The sequence below is a fragment of the Poecile atricapillus genome, chromosome 1, assembly GCF_030490865.1.
Source record: "Poecile atricapillus isolate bPoeAtr1 chromosome 1, bPoeAtr1.hap1, whole genome shotgun sequence".
Taxonomy (NCBI): Eukaryota; Metazoa; Chordata; class Aves; order Passeriformes; family Paridae; genus Poecile; species Poecile atricapillus.
Window position 1 is genome coordinate 166,819,721 of NC_081249.1, and position 17,964 is coordinate 166,837,684.

Here is a 17,964-nt window from a genome sequence, read left to right on the forward strand (position 1 = left end):
TGTTTGAATGGGGGTGTATTTATATCTATATATTTATATAGATATATGTCTGTATCTCTCCTGTCACATGCCTTGTTAAGAAATGAATACAACAGACAATCTCAACACCAATCAGAGTACACAGAACAAGTATCATTAAATCCTAATAAATTAGTGTCCTTATATGTGTCCCATCATCATGTCTCTGGCAAGACAGCTCTTAATTATTTGCAGCTGTAACATGAACAGGATATTATTAGAATCCTTTTTAAAGAAAAACTTATTTTTTGTACGCTAACACATAAAAGTTGAGTTTGTTGATATAATTATGTAGTTTTTACACTCACTTTGAACTTCACACTTCAGTAACACTTTAGTATATTAACACTTTCTTCTGCCAGAGTTTCTCAGACATATTCCATAGAGCATTACTAATCACCAGAAAGTAAACCCCAAAACTCTAACATTTAATAAAATTTTAAGAGCATTTGAGGTATAGTATACACACTCAAAATTTCTTCTGCAATCAACATAATGAACAACAAGTCAGGGAGATTGAACACAAAGGACTTAGAGGATGACTTTTTTAAAAACAACCTGAAAACACCTACATATATTTGCCTCAAAGTTAACATACAAATATTACCAATATGATGGATTTCTTTTTAATAAAGATCAAATGTATAATTGGAAGGAATCACTTCTGATCCAAACAAACTCTCTGTATGCTTTACTTATGGTTTTTTACTTAATACATTACCTGATGCTTAGAGAATTCTTGACTCCACTTCTCTTTTGTCCATGATTCAGTTACCTCCAAACTTGAATATTCTCCCACTTTAAGGTCTGAATGTGTCCTGACAGCTGACACTTGTTGAGCAACTTGATTTGCTTCAGGAAAAAAAAATAAATCCCATTTACATAAAGGTCTTCTCATACTTTCAATTTATAAGATGTGTGTCATATGACTTAGCACCACATTTCATCTAGCTTCGACTAATGTTAAACCATGTGTACATGGCAACTGCCCCTATGCAAAATCACATCAAGGAAACAGATGGGTAACTAAATTGCACTTCAGACTCAGTATCTTAACTTTAAACTAGAAAGCAGAATATGTTATATATATAAACAGATTATATTAAACAGATGATGAAACAAAAGATGAAAGGCATCACATCCTTGCTGTTGAAGACTTTACACGATAGTTTCTCTCAACTTTGCTTTCATGGAACTACTGTTACAGAATATTCCATGGAAATATTAGCAGGGTGTTTAGGAACATTTCCTCTTACCTGAGTTGACCAAGAACACAGTTCTTTTTCCATTTTTGTTGAAATCTCCCCTGATCTGATAGGACAGCTCTTTAGTGAGTAGTACTGCAATAAAAGTCTTCCCTGAGCCAGTGTTTAAGCAGACTATTGTATTATGATCCAAAGCTGCTTCAAGCAGTTCAACCTAGATTTAAAAAATAATGTCCTTACTTGCAGCAATGCAGTGAAAAAGCCGACAAGAAATAACAAGAGTGATAAATAAACTATAGACAAATACAAGTCACAGTATCACTTGAGATCCTTCAAGTGCCATATAATTAACACGTCTCTTTCATAACAATGTATTCTCATAATCCTTCAAAAACATTAACAGACTACACATAGTCCAGCTTTTAAATATAAAATCCTTCAGTACCACCATCTGCTTTCAGGTAGCTTTCTGAATGTATCTTTCCAATAGATGATTCTGTTGCTATATACATGGTGTGAAGAAAGAAGCTACAGCTTTTAAATCTAATTGCAGACATCAATTCAGTCCAATCAAGCAGACTAGCTCAAAGTGAACTGATATTCTAGAACTCAGTTTTCTTTAAAGTGAAAAATCAGAGTATCCTGATGGGGTTTCTGACTTAAGAGGGCTGCTTTGACCAGTTTGTGAACCAAAAATCAAAATTACTGTATAATGTGGAAGACAAAGTGAGAGATGAAAGAAGGCATGATGTATGCATGCAATTGAGAGGCGCATTTTATTTGTCCCTCTTAAAAGCTGTTCTGCTTGTTAGCGCAAACTGAGAAGAGGGAAGGGGGGGATATAACAAATGTCAAACAAAGCCAAACTAAAGAATTAGCTCCCAAGAGATGGAGTTAAGAGAGATGTGTCCTGACAATGTGCATGACAGCACATTCTCCACCTGCTCTTGTTCTTTTTCCATTAATGAATGGATTTAATTGTACTTTTTTTTATGCTACTAATACTGTTAGTACTATTGCCAGTACCTGATATTTTCTTGGTGTGTAAATGTTATCATGAATTGCTTCTTGTTGCCATGGTAGTCCAAAAAAAGGACCCATTGGGGAGGAAGCAGGGGTCATGAGCTGCAGTCCCGCCATGCTGAGGGATTGCAAAGCAGGGCTTTTCATTCATTCATCCAGTGTTTCTTTCATTGCATTTTTGTTCCAGCACAGCCTACTATGAGAAGAAAATGAAACAGTATTAAATATACTTGCAATCCCAAGCAATAAGAGAAATTTTTTAATCAAGAAAAGGACATTACTTGATTTTACTTACGCAAGTGTTTCTTCTCACACTATTTTCAGCAGAAACTTAATTTTAAATTTACAGGAACTTCTCCACTTGAAGATGTGTGCTTATCAAAGTACCCCAAAACTTCAAAAAGAGCTGTACTCTACAGGACAATGTTCATTCTAGGCATTTTGAATTACAGACATACATTTTAATATGAAGTTCCATTTATAGCCTACAGAATCTCATTTTAAATTCACACTTTAAAAAGTTAAGCCATCTTAGCTTTACTTCTGGAGAGAAAAACTGAATTTTACAGCACAGGCACAAGTATCAGATTTTCCATTTTTCTTTCCAACCAAAAAGTACTCTGACCAATTAAAGCTTTAAATACACACAAACAGGCATTTTATTCTAACTGCTAGGAAAAGAACAGAAGCTACACAAGAATGTCAGTTTTCAAATCATCAGATTCTGATGAGATTATCTTTTTAAAAACTGGCAAAAACATTATAGATAACTGCTGATGACTCTGGTAAGGACTAATAGAGAATGGAATCCTTACCAGGCTACCAACTTCCATAAAAACACTATGATTCATAAACAAACAAAGCATTCAGAACTTCATGACAATTGAACACCAGAGAACACATTCCTACTGAGGCTATGAAGTTCTTATCATCGGTGTGTGTTTGCATGTTAAAAACATTTGCTATTTGTCAGGAATGACCAAAGTTACAACAAACAAAATGAAAGGAAAAAAACCTACCAACTAAAACAAACAAACCCCACAACATAAAAACCTTTAGCCTAGGAAAGTGATTATGGCCTGATGACATAGAATAATATTGCTGAAGTATACAGAAGCATGCTACATGAAATCTAAGAAATTTTGAGTACTCCCTCTTTAATCTGAATACATACCCTACTCAAAGAAACAGTATTTTCAGAAGTTAGTTTTCATCAAAAGTCCTACATGTTCTACATTAATTTTAGCATCAATATGGGTTGAGAAATGCATAAAATTGATGAATTCATATTTAATAATTCATTTAAAAGACATGAGGAAAAGCTAATTATCATTTTATCACATTGGAATGTGCTCCCTTTTCTACAGAACAGGAAAGTTGCTTAAGTTTTGCAAATGTGCAGGAATAAAGTAGTAAGGAATAAAAAAAAAAAAAAAAGAGAAAAGTATAATACACTATCTAAGAGAGACCAGTAATGGTTACCAGAAATAATTGAAAAGAGACAGAATAAATAATAAATCATCAAAAATAAGGCATTGACTAGATTTCCAGAGGTCCCTTCCAACTATAGTAATTATGAAAAGTATTCATTTAAATTTGTTCCATAGTCTCCAACTAATAAGTTATGGCACTGTTGCTCTGTTATATGCTAATATTTTTAAATTAAATATTATAATCTGGACCATGTCTAGACACTGATGTTAAATTAGTACTAAATAATTTTAGGAAGCTCTGAAAAAAGAGACTAAACCAGTTATCTCACTTTCCATCACAGGTATATATTGCAAAATAAAGAGAAGGCAATACATAGAACTACATGATCACTCCTCTTGCAGAGTCAGAAGTAATTTCACTTTACAGCAAGTGGTCAGACAAAGCTTGGTCTCAATTCACTGGCAACTGGCAGGGGAAGCCCTGAAGGACAGTGTGGTTAAGCTGAAGTAGTAACATTATACACACAGTTCCCTTGTAAAAACGTATTTATCTTCTGAAGACAAACATTTAGTAGTAAATGTTACTTAGTGAACAAGTATAAATATAACTTTGGGAGTTTAGGATCAGCAACAAATGTACTTCCCCTTCCATCAAAAATGATCCTCTTTAACATAAAAACTGTGCTGATACTGCTGGAATACTGTCTGATATTTTTATTTGGGTGTCACAAAAACTGTCATAGTGAGAAGATTCCAGAAAGAAAAGATGCCTTCAAATCTTTAAAAAAACTCAAAAGGAGCAAATGTATGTTTTCTCAGGACATGGCAACACATGCTTGACATTCTGTTTTTTCAGTTGCTTTACAACGATCTCCAAACTCATGGCAACCTCATTCACTTTTCACTCCTGTAATGTATGTTCCCATTTGAACCCAAGTATTTCAGATTACCTAAACAGATAAAATGGATCAATACTGTTTTATTTTGCTGTAAATAAAGAACAACACAGTCTACACAAATCACAAAATCAGTACTACGTCATTATTCATTTCAACTGCAATACAAAAAAAAGACTCCTGTAGATTCTTAAATTGTTTCTGTACGTTTCAAAGAAGGCACACAAGCACATTCAGGTTCTAACAATGCAACTATAGTAATTTTACAGAGTGTTCTAATCTGGCACAACTGAAGATGTTTTGGTTCATTCTCTCCTTGGAACTAGTGGCTGTTTCTCCACCAGGACTCCAAAGCTTTGGGTCATAGGAGACAGCTGGCAGGAAAGATACAGTCATCATAGAAAGGTGGTATACAGCTGCGTGTAGCAACCTGATCATCCTTGACATTCTGATCTACTAAGCATTCACACATCAAATGTACTTGATGTTTATCAGTATGCGGCTGATAGACTAAATCAGTCACATGGCAAGGACAGTAGCATGACACACAATCTTCCCCAGACACCAGCAGAAATCATCAGAAAATTCTGGGCACTATTAACGTCACTGAAGCTTTTGCATGAACTGACAGCTTAGGTGCAGGCGAACTGGGAAGAAGGGAGAAAAAGCAGGGAAAGGTCATCCTCAACACCCCCTTCTCCAAGCTCATAGATGAAGCTCTCCTTTAATATATCTAGCTTCTCTTTTTGTATTCCAGTGAGTGGAAGCACTAGTTGGTAACACAGACAAAAAAAATCCTTAGAATCACAGAATGGTTTGGGTTGGAATAGACCTTAAATCGTATATCAAACCCCCTGTAGTGTTTGAAGAAACACAAAGTTCTTTCACATGACTACAATATTTCATTGAAAGGGGTCTCAATCATGCTTCTCTACTTACATAGAGCAACTGGTGAAAAACAACTAAATGTTTGCTTTGTTTAAAATGAGACCTCACTGTCATAATAATTGGTAGAACAGACCATGGGAAAAAACCCCAAACATTTTCCATAGTAAAAGCTGAAGATGATTCCTCAATCATTCTTGTACGTAAGCCCAGCCACTTGAATTTTATAGATCACTTTAAATTAGTAGCTCCTGCTCTTTGTTTATTGTTCCATCTTCATGTATTTCTTTTTCAAATGATAAATACAACTTTGAGAACATGTAAAATAGCTATATCACATCACCAGGAGGGAATTAAGGAGAGAAAGTCAACCTTGTTTTAAAAGGCTGCTAATAAAAAACAAGTACAGGATCAAATATTACAAATAATTCACATCTTTTGTTATGCACCTAATAACAGTGATACCAATTTAGCTACCCTGCTGTAAGAGGCAAGAGGATTTATGCTTACATATGGTTCCAACTTGATCTGGAAAGGCTGTGAAACAACATATACTCTAAACTACAGCTTTGGTTTCTGTGTACTTCACAGAAGACCTTCTCTTAAATACAATCATGTCACTGAGACCAAAAAGCATTCTCAAAAAACAACCTTTGAAGTTTGAAGGAAGAAGTATATGCAGATTTGTAACCTGAAAAGTACACACAACCAAAACAGCATTGTGTGCCACTGCAATTATATCTGGGTAGAGCTTGCATGAGACACAATACATTTGAAAGAACATATATAGGCGGAGGAAATTTAAGCTAAGTCAGGTAAAAAGTTATCCTCCCAAATCAACATTTCTTTCTGCTATACTAAGGTTTCTAGTTCTGGCCCTCATTTCTATGATTTGTACTGGAAGTATATAAGATCTGACAAGATCAATGGCAATATGGGAGTAATATGGGAGTAAGCCAGAATAATGCAGTAATTGTATCATTCTAGAGTCTCTATTTCAATAGCAAGGAAAAATATCAAGTTCTTCAATAAAAGAAATGCAGTACAAGATCATCTAGAAATAAAAAGGGAAAGAACATATCTTCTTGAAGAACAAATTTTAAATTGAAAACATTTGAGATGTAAGCACATATGTTCAGAATCTCTGGACAGAAAACTGAACATGAGCTAACTGAAACTAGCTAACAGTGAAGCAAAACAAAAAGCCAAAGTAGTCCTGCTCAGCCAGTGTTGGGTAATAAAGATACTTGCTAAGATGTTCCATCTTTGTCCACTGCATTATTTTGAAATCTGATAGAACAAGAAACTGTAAGAAATTGCTGAAGCTGAACTTGGAGCGAGAAACACCTGAAACTAATCATACTTCTTGCGCCTCTGGACTAATTATGGAAGCTGGATAAGGCAGCACAGTGCTCAAGCTTATTTGTTCTAGTCAAATAATAGTGAAAGTTCCTCTTTAATGGCCATCAATCTTGAGAATTTTAAGAGCAGACTCTTAACAACTTAACAACTATTGTCTTTATTTTAATGAACATTTATGTGAACAGATAGTGAATTGCAGAGCTAAAATTAACCCTTTATTCCATCATTTAAAGAACTGTTTTTCAGAAAAATACACCGTGTTGGAAGTGAAGTCAACAACATGCAATAGCAATTTTTTCCAGTCTGCAATGAATCTGGAACTGTGGTGTAGGTTTTTTCAGTCACATGACTGTATCCAATTTGAAGCCATCCCCTGGCGCACAAAAAATTCAAGGTTTACTGCACTAAGGAATACAAGCCAAACTGACCAGAGGCTTCACCTGGAATGAAACATCCTGGATCTAGTCCTGCTTGAAGGACAGTTTAAAACATTTATGGAATGGCACTGAGGTACACAGAGAAGAGAATAGCGTCCTGGGGATACAAGTTTCAAGTTTTTAATCACCATTTGTGAGTGTAGTTTGTTCTGTATCCACAAGTTAGTGCAAAACTATAACCATCTCATATTAACAGAAATTTCTTACTGCCATTTGCAATGTATTTAATTTGCTTTCTATACTGATTTGTAAATTTGTCCCTAATATAATCCTTGTGATACAAACATTATTTCTGATGCTTCAGGATTTCATCTTTGTCCAGGAATGTCTAAATTTAACCTCTAAAAACACTCTCAGCATCAGCCAAAACAAGTTAACCTCAAGAGGTAAAAATAATCCACTTACTCTAAAGGAAATAAACCACAATTTATCAAAAAAAAAAGTGAATAGAACCGGCTGCTTGAATATTCTCTTACACGAACACTTGAAGATTCTGAATGCAGTGCTACATTAAACATTAACTTGCTGAATGACCTAACACAGAAAATTCTTACTTGGGTAAAGGAGGACCAAATTAAAAAAAAAAAGTAAAATATTAAAAATACAAAATACAGAGTAGAAAATTAATGTAAATGTTAATATATAAAGTGTGAAATGTCACTGAGAATGTTACCTATCAACTTACACTGTAAGCATTCAGAAGCAAGAATTGATTTTTCCCCAATTTAGGGGAACTTGCAATATTTCTATGTTGTCTGGTTTCTAAGCCTTCTTTTAAAAGAAGTGTACTTTTAAAAAGGATTTGACTTTTTCAGTGGCAGCCCAGAAGAACACACTACCTCTTCCAGAAAAAGAAGTGCGTTTTGTTAATATTACTCCTGCAACTTCAGAACTTTGGTTCTCTTAACAGAACTTAAAAATACCAAACCAAACACCCCAAGTTTTATTTGCAAAAAAAAAAAGTCCAAAACTCAAACATCAAACTGTCAATCTCAGTAAGATGAATCAGAAATCTCTTTTATATTGTGCTGTCTTTAACAGAGAACACATCTTACGAGACACTCTTTCTCTCTCATCCTTCAAAGATCTTTATTGCATGCACTGCCTACCAGCAACTTTTCCATTTGGTCTTACAATATTCTTAAATGAAAAAGAAGAATGCATTTCACATGCATTCCTTTCCAAGCAGATGCTTACAAAGCTCAAATATAAGCATTCCTTTAAGGACCATCTTCCCTGGTTTCCCTAGCACAATCAGAAACATTCTTTGTGAATATTCATTTTGAACTATAAGAATTCTATTTTTTCTACTTTTCTGATACAGAACCAGTCTAATATTGGTCTTTAATAGCCTACCAAGGCACATCAGCACAACAATGGCTGCTTTCTGCTGTCTAGGAAAAGTTTCATTAAAGAGCTTATTAAAATGGAAGTTAAATTGAGGCTCTACATCTGGATGAGCTAATTCTGAAGCACTTCTACAAGCAGTACAACAGTTAACAAGTGAAATTCCTGGAAGACTCCTCCTAAATGTCTGTTCGTAGGAGAGAAATGGAGTAAAACAGGATACTTAGCAGACTTGGAAAACCCCTAAAGTCCTTCATGTAACATTCATTATGAACAAACCTGGACTTGGGGCAATAGCCTAATAAATACTTTGTGCTGCAATCAGTCCACCTCGACCAACAGAGCCAGCAAGTCATCGTTCACACAGGAGCTGTGCTGCTGCACACTGAACAGTCAAATGCAAAAGGATTATGCCACTATTTATCAGCATAACACAAACAAGCTGTAGGGCATTTACAAATAAAACAATACAATGTAAAAACAAGAATCGGTTTTGTAACACATCTCTAGTGATACCAATGCATGAAGCACTCAGAATAAAAGTTCAGGAAGGGGATGTTTCTCCTTTAAAGAACACAGACAGGCAGCCAGATTCTGACTTCCATTTTTTAATACTTTCATTTTTTAAAATGATGTGCACAAGGCCTGTGCAACAATCCTAACTATGCAATTGCTTAATCAGCAGAGTAGAACAGGTGCTATGCAGACTCCTGTCACCTAACAGAGATGACAAAAGATAAAGAACGAAGTATATGGATCTAAGATGCAAGGCAAGGTGAGCACCAGTGGAACTAATAAATACATTTCTGTCTTCCCTACGTTATCATAACACACTTTTCTGCTATGTAGTTTTAATAAGATAGCCTCTTTCCTTATTTTTGCTGAACTCATATTTCAAACTGAAGCATACTATTGAAACCATGACCTTAATTTACCTGTCATTTATTTTCCTTACCATTTACTTGTATCTCCTATCTGAAACAACATATGAATTCAATTCTAATTCTAACCCCTTGTGTCAACTCTTTTTTTTTTTTAACTGATCGTATTTCACCAATACAACCATGTTTGAATATAAAATCCACAAGAAAAACACATACATATCCTTCTAAAAAACTGAATAGATTTCTAATCATATTCAGCTTCACAAGAAGTATCAGGGTAAGTGTTTCATGACAAATATCTGAACTTCTATGAATAAAATGAAGTAGCTACTTTAATTTTTCTTTCTGAAGAAATTAAATTTCTATAAACTCACACATAGAAGTTACTTTATGGTTCTGAAGCATCTTTAAATATAAAACAGGAGAATACATTGCAGTGATACATTAAAACCTGCTTCTCCCATACTACAAAGCACAGTCTTACCGTTTTAATTTCCACAGTCTCTGTGTTTATGCTTCCCGAATTGCATTTTGACATCATGATATCAGCTTGTAGATTAATCACATAATTTGCAAGCCTTGACTCTTAAGAAAAAACAAGAACAAAAACCTATGAACTATAAAAATTATTTGAAAATGGAACTACAATAGCAAGATTAATTGTGGTAATTCAGTTGCTTATAAACATTTATATGTGTTGAGCTTACACTACAACTTGCTGACAGAAATGAGTCACTCTGAACATGAATTATTGTAGTTTACTATCAGAAATCAAAATTTAAAAGACAATTTAATTTAAATGTGCACATTCCGTAGTTCTATTTCCAGGTTACTATCATTAACCACTGGCTCATGTGAGAAATACAAGAGTAGAGTGTTTGATATAATTTTACTATGGTTTATATAATTGTAAATTATATAAACTGCTTTTTCCGTGCACATGTATTTTCACTTTGACTTAGACATTAAAAAAAAAATCAGAATTCAAGCTTCTTTAAACTATTTCAATTTGAAACTGCAAGTAATACAGTCAATTCATGAAAAAGCAACAACCATTTCTCTCAAAGTACAGTAGTCCCTTTAGTAAAAGAAAAAATACTGTGCACTTAAGATGGTGATTTAACCATAGAAGTAAAATTCAGAAAGATAATGTCTTAGGCTGCAAACCAAGACAGATAGAAATTCATGACAGTGAATTTCTATATATATTAGCCAAACGTATGTACTATATATTTATATCCAACACATTATGTATATATACATATATGTATATAAACTACAACTTTAAGCAAAATACCATACTTAAGCAGATCTAGAGTGTTCTTAAAGCTATAAAATAAAAAATTTGCACAATATGTACATCTAAAAGTGTGAGTTTTGTCAGACCTAAAAAAGAAAGATTGTGAACTGCAATTTTTTAAAATCAATACTGAAAACTTAAACACAAAATTAATCTTGATGAAAATTTCTCCTCCAATCAACTCCATAAAGTTAACAAAGAGGACACTCTCAAGATTAGTTCAGTATGTTCATTTTTACCTCAAACGCTGATGCTGAGCTTTTCCAGAGTCTCCAAGCCTGTAATTTTGTTTCACCCTAGGTAACCTAAAAGGCAACATAAAGAGAGAGCATTTTATCATGAAGTGCCATTAAAATCAACCATGCCATGTGGTAGTCTGCTTTCTTGCATTTCAATATTTAGCTCTGTAGCAAGACCACATGGTCCTTCAAAATCTAATTATCATATGCCCCTTTTTGGCTAGGGATGCAGACAGTCAGTGTCTGAAAGATCAGCCTTAAGTGCTCAGGAGATATTTGCATGTTTTGTTTTATCTGCTAAAGTAATTGCTAGCTAAAGCCAACTAGATTCACAACTTTTCTCCCCTGTGCTCCATGCATATTTCACCTAACACAGTAGGGAAATCCAGAAGTAAATTATTTTTCAAAACATTTAAGAAAGAGATCTGAAAGAATGTATGTTTTTTCAGAGAACAAAGTAAACCGTTATTATTTTATTTTACAAGAATACAAAAGGAACGCAGCAGAGAAAATTTGATGGATACTGCATTCATGTACAAAATAGACTGACAAAAAATTTATTCCCTGGGCTACATTTTAAATTTGTGTTTGCAGCATACATAAATACATCCTTTATTTTCAGCACAAAATACAGCGAATTGCTTCTTAGATGTCATAAGTAGAACTCAGATTTATTATAGCACGTTCCTGTTATGTTTAGGTTATTAATTTATTCACTGCCTCTAAATATGAACCAGAATATACATTCCATTGAATCAGAAAATAAGCTAACAACAGAAAACTGCCACATCCACGGTAAAAATATAGAAATATACTCCACTCTCTATATGTTTGCAAGAAAAGCTGAAGAGAACAATGCAGCATTTGGATACCTCAGCAAAAAGTAAACATGAACAGAAAGAAAGGTTCAACCCTTGTCAGTAAAGCTAATGTGGCATGTGTGGCTTAACAGAACAAATTTATTTTACTGCCAAATCACAGATGGCAAATAGAAAGCACTGAGACCAGTAGGTAAGATCTGGAGATCCGAAAAACTGTGTAATTCTAATTCTCCACCAGCACAACCGCTCCCTTCGGCACACACGGGAGCCAAAAAGACCGAGGCTTTAATCTATCGATCGGCCAGCAGGAATTACAGTAGGCCCTTTGAATACCAACCTAAAACCAGACAGGCCACATTCCTGAGATGCAGTCAAGGTCTAGCACAAAACAGCAGCGTGTATGACATTAGCATCTAAATGGCGCTGGAGCACCGCGCACACAAAGCCGGGTGCGCTCCTTCCCGGGCGGCCCGGGGCACCTGCGCTGCCCACGGCCCTCGGGCCAGCGGCACGGCCGGGGCTGCCCCGCGCTCAGCATCCCCCGTGCTGCAGCCACAGCCGGCAAAACACTTCTTGGTACCCCATCAGAAAAAAACAACCAAACAAAAAGATACTTATGTATATACACGTTTATTTTTGCTCTACAGTTTCTGAGCATATTGTTTAAAAAAAAAAGAAAAAAAAGCAAAGGGACAAAAATGAAAAAAATAGTGACATTTTAGAAACCTAATTTTTAGGAATGTCAATGCCTTCTATCAAACAGCAAGGCTCCCCGTTTTTTTTAAATGTCATATTTTCTTTTAAGAGCTCAACACTCAAGTATTTTATCAACAGGTAGAAGACAAGAGTTCTAAAATAATCAGACACTTGGAGAGCCTAACTCAGTAACACACCACAAACAAAATAAATACTCAAAGCACTAACTTAAAAAAAAAAAAAATCAGTTCATATAGACATCAAGAGGAGCATCCAAGAAGTGACACAGCAGGCACTTCTGCAAATCTCCAGCGTTTTAGAAATCTGCAAGCAACCACAAATTACTTCTGCAAATCTCAGCCAAATTCTTCAAGTATCTTGACTATTTGCTACTGAAACACTACTAATTCAAAAACCAAGTATCTGAATATATTGGAGAATACAGAATATATCAGCAAGTTTTATTTTTATTTAATGGGTTTGGAATTCAGTCCGTGAAAATAATCACATTCATATGATACCTAACTTGCCACAGATGGTCAGAAAATGGATAACTGAAATTTACAGTATAACACCTGCTGTCACACTATAAGCAACAGGCTGAATCTGAAAGACTATCAACGTTCTTGCTCTTCAACATCTTCAACAATTTGAAATAAAACAACTAGTCCCTCGAGTAATTAAACCATTATTCAAACTGTTAATTTGAAAACAAAGTTATTTTGTAGTAAGTTCTTTGCAACTGGACTCTTAAAATTACATTCTTTATTTAGTGAATAATCTTTATACAAATACAACTGAATTCCGGCGCACGCAAAGTTCTGCATGATCTTTAGGGGGGTAAGGTTAAGACTGCATTTATGATTGGGAAGAAAAAGTACATCTGGGCTGGCATCCTGCCTCTATAACCACAGCTGCTTGCAGATGCTGAGGGCAGGGTGACTATAGAACAGGACTTACCCTTTTCTTCCTTTTGTTATTCCAGCAACTTCATATTTCAACTATTTTTCTTTGGTTTATTATGGTACAAACAATAAAGTTACATCAGAAACCATAGTACAAACTCCCTACTGCCTCAGATTAATTTGAAAGCAAAGTACTCTGACATCCAAGGACCTAACCTTCATGGAAGTCAGGAAAAAAAACTACTGAGAACATGCACCTCTCTAAATAAAAAATCTGAAGTATACAACCACTTGGAAACACATTTATTAAGTCTTAACAACAATTATAATTAAATTATGCCACATATTTGAGTTTTTTGCTGCATAGAAATATTGCTCAATGTGTAGATCCTAATTTATGGGTAACTATAATATCAGTATCACAAGTAGGGATAACTAACCAGATCTGTGAATTTATTTATAATTTGGTCATTTACTTGGGTACCAAATTATTTACTTGTGATGATTTAGTTAATTTAAAGGTTATGTTCAAGCTTTTCAGGCACTTATGTCTTTCTACAGGAAGGCAATTAAGCAGACATTAGAGCAGGGATTTCTCTCCTCCCCAATTTGGGGGCAAGCTGTGAGGCAAGTACAATTCCAAAGCATTAATTATTCTTGCTTTGGATAAGTAAAAGCAGCAGCTGCCCCCTGAATGTAACCCCATGTGGAGACTTCAATCCCATTATTTGCATAAACATAAACACTTTCTCTGCATGTGGCTGAAAGTCAAGCTCCTCAAAATATGGGTATTCAACAGTTCACCATTATCACTGTGCCACAACATCCAAACTTACTAAATTCCCTACATTACAAAAGGCTTTCTCTGAAGTCAGTAATCGTATGATGCAAGGCCAGCAGACATTTGGATTGTAAATCAAGCTCTAAAACTTCTACCAATTCTAAAATGAGAGTTCAAATCTACTTCAGTCAGCCATATTAATTTATATGCCACCCAAAAATCAGTGTTCAAATCATAGGCTTAGGTCCAAAAAAACCCACCAACAAAACAAACAGTAAATCAAAACAACTCTTCCTAGTGCAACCTTAAAACGAGCATTGTATGCTGGTCAGCACATTATTTACACCACATGTTACACTCTGTTGTTTTTAATTTCATCCTAAAAAAGAAAGACTTCTCACCAGTTACACTACTTGTCTTCACATAGCCTTTCCCTGCAACAAACTTGCAGGCACACTACTAGAATTTTCTTTTATGTGAAGTTTGGATGAAATCAGTATTAAATTCATAAAAATACGTAGTTCAAAAAAACTTTTTTCCTCCCAAATTCAGAAGACATTCAAAAATCCTCAGCTGCCACAGAATTCAACAGAGGAGAGAAAAAAGAACCCGCAACAAACAAAAAACGTATTTGATTATTTCATTTTATTGAAGGAAAATATGTGACTAACTTCCAAGACTTTTCCATAGGCCCACTGGGTTGTTCCTTTTTGATTTGGTTTTTTGTTTGCTTGTTGTTGGGTTTGTCTTTGATTTTCTTTTGGAATATGTAAGAATATGTAAAGGTGAAGATGCTACCCAGGTTGAGTCAACACCCCTGGAGGTGTTTAACCAAATGTGTAGATGTGGCACCTAGGGACACGGTTTTGTGTGGACTGGGCAGTCTTACATTGATAGCTGGATTTTAGGGGTCCTTCCCCTAAATCATACGGAATTCCACAGTTCTATGAAAATGCACTATGGCAGACCGACGGTGTTGCAAGGGCTCTTACACAAGATATCAACAGAAAAAAATATCCATCATGAAAAATGATCTGACTTAATTCCAAAGTTAAGAAGATACAGTTATTTCCCTTTCTGTAAATACACGTGCTTAGACTACAATATGAGCATTCCTTCACATTCATTACAGTTAAACTAGAATAAGACTTCAGCAGTTCGTATCAATCAACAACTTTTATCTTTTAATGCAGTCTTTATTTTTCAATATTGTCCAACAAAGCAAACATTTGCACACCAGGGTTCAAAACTGGTAAGAAGCCATAAATATTACATTTTACCAGTGTAATGCTTCAAGCCTCATGTAGCATTTTCGTATCACAGGTTATCTGTAGCACTGCTGACCTTCCAGAACAACTGACACAATACTGAAACTGAATCAAAAATATTCAACAATTTACTTGACAAAAAGGTAATGAAGGAAGAGCTGAAGTTCTTATCTAAAGTGGCAAAAAATAACTATGAGAAGATATGATTGTTCAGTGTACTGTCAGTCCTGAACTAATGGCAGGAAAAACTGGAACGATTTGCAGAGATTCGAGGACTTCCTCTCGTGCTAAGTAACTCTAAAGGTTTTTATCTTCAATTAAAGTTTATTTTTTAATAGATGCCTTAAACTGAATTCTTAGGTTTAGGAGTAAATATGGAATCCCAATTGAATTTAAAAAATAAAAGTATTTAAGATCCACAAAATGCGACGTGGACAGCTTCTTTTCTCCAATATGTGGGGCCATAGCATCTAAATATTGACTGAGAAGCTCTGTATTTTCTTCCCTCCTTTAAAAGCTCTTCATATTATGATCAACCATGAAAGCTAGAACGAGCTCACACATACTTCACTGATAACAGAGGAGGTGGTTTAACCAGTTCAAAAAGGTCCCTTAGCTCCAATCCTGTTGCACCTAAGCACCATTAAACCTTGCAGTACAGAGATTCAAATCAGACCCATTCCTGATTCATCCATCAATCTTCCACAACAGCAGAACAAATGCTGGATGACAAAGAATAAATTGAGATAAAATAGGAATCCTTGTGAGAGTTCTCTGAATATATATTGATAGGTATCTTTCCCTAATGCTAAATGTAGATTACAGTCCAGTGCAGCATTTGTCCAATTTTCCACATTAGATCTGCTCATAACATATTTAGTAATGGATATTCTTAGCTATGTGGGTTAAAAACAAAAAATATCCAAGTGGCTTCTCCTCATTGAATGCTAACAAAGATTCAAAAACTGAAATAAGCTGTTTTGCTACAACCACCATTAAAAAAAAAAGGGGGGGAGGCATGAATAGAGAGGTAACTTTTTACCTTTCATTTTTCAGAATGGAGTGAGAGTTTATATGCATATATTCCTGCACATATGCAAAAGCATTCCCAGATATGCAAATGACAGGATTGTTCCAGACATTAAAGCAGTTGTGGTTTACTGGATACAGCGTTTACTGAATACTCATTTAATGATTACAGAGGCAAGTTAGAAGGAAAGAAAAGTGAAATTATTGTTAAACAATTCCATTTTTTTATATTATTATCTAAAACTACTTAGGCTGAAAAATAATGTTTTAAAGGAGTTAAATCCCTGTAAATGGTGCAGCTGAGGGTTTCTGACACTATGCTGGGTTCTGGAAGCAATATAACTAAGTTAATATAATTAATAATCAATTAACTCTTCTGCTACACACAACTCAGAATTAATGTATTTCTATATTCATTTCAATTCCAGACCCTGTCTGCATTACTAACACAATATGACATTAAAAAGACATGTATGTACACAACCCTAGTCCACAGCCATCAACTGAAGGGAGTTCCTTTCCTCGGTAATATTACAATAGCTAGTCCTGTAATTCAATCAGTTGTGAACTGCATTTTCAGAGCAGAACACCAACATACAAGTTTGAGTAAACTCTTGTGTAAAATCAAAACAGCAGATTTTGCTTTGTTCAGGATTACCAGTTCTACAAACCCTGCTTATCAAAAAAAAGAAAATACACAGTGAAAGAATTACATCCTGTTCTTACCATGTTAGTCGTAGTTTGCATCAATGTTGCCAAACCACCAATTATTATGCCTGTTATCATCTAATTACCAGTATAAGTATAGCAGCTTACTTGCAGCAATATTAAGTACCCAACATCAAGAAAGTATGAGCAAAATCTCTGAGGTGTTCTCTTAATTCAGCAGTTCTCTATTTTCAGAAAAAAAAGCAGCCAAATTCTGGAAGGTTGACTGGCAGCTGCATTGGCAGACCTTGGACTACCTCCTTTTGCTGCTGCTGCTGTGCTCAACTTCTGTTTTGGATATATTAAGACCTACCAAAAGAAAACAGTAACGGCCTGGCAGGTACATTCCTGGTGACTGACAAGGAACGACCTGGAAAGGACGGAAGAATGAGATAAGCAGTAGAACACATTCTGAATGTGGGAAACAAAACCCAAATTCACATACAATCTCTCACACTTATCACTGTATCACTCCTCCAGTCTAGGCAGCTCTGCACATGCATCAATTCTTTCACTTAATGATGAGTACTGGATTAAGAGTACCTTCTTACCCTCATTTATTCTCACAGTACCCTGCGCAGATGACCAAATCCAGCAGGTCAGACTATGTTTCTCCAGAGGTCAATCAAACCCAGACTCTCTGAATACATCCGTGAAGCAGCACAGAAGTGAAGGGCAGCTGTAGTGAGCACACAGTCAGACTGGCTGGATAAAAAGAAGCACTGGA

At 35.2% G+C, this 17,964-nt stretch overlaps 1 protein-coding gene across 9 annotated transcripts in view; it reads right to left on the reverse strand.

Moving 5' to 3' along the window:
• The window catches only part of DICER1 (dicer 1, ribonuclease III), a 66,770-nt gene that overhangs the window by 37,770 nt on the left and 11,036 nt on the right, over positions 1 to 17,964 (reverse strand). For 5 of the 9 annotated variants that reach the window (XM_058836642.1, XM_058836677.1, XM_058836690.1 and 2 more), the window contains exons 2-6: positions 11,030 to 11,095; positions 9,975 to 10,075; positions 2,250 to 2,442; positions 1,275 to 1,437; positions 740 to 870 (exon numbers count right to left, since the gene is read on the reverse strand). In XM_058836642.1, coding sequence (XP_058692625.1) covers positions 740 to 870; positions 1,275 to 1,437; positions 2,250 to 2,393 — 438 coding nt within the window. In that variant the 5' untranslated portion in view covers positions 2,394 to 2,442; positions 9,975 to 10,075; positions 11,030 to 11,095. Of the gene's footprint in view, positions 1 to 739; positions 871 to 1,274; positions 1,438 to 2,249; positions 2,443 to 9,974; positions 10,076 to 11,029; positions 11,096 to 17,788; positions 17,917 to 17,964 lie in introns of all 9 variants that reach the window. The other 4 variants (XM_058836660.1, XM_058836651.1, XM_058836633.1 and 1 more) reach the window with 3 other exon arrangements.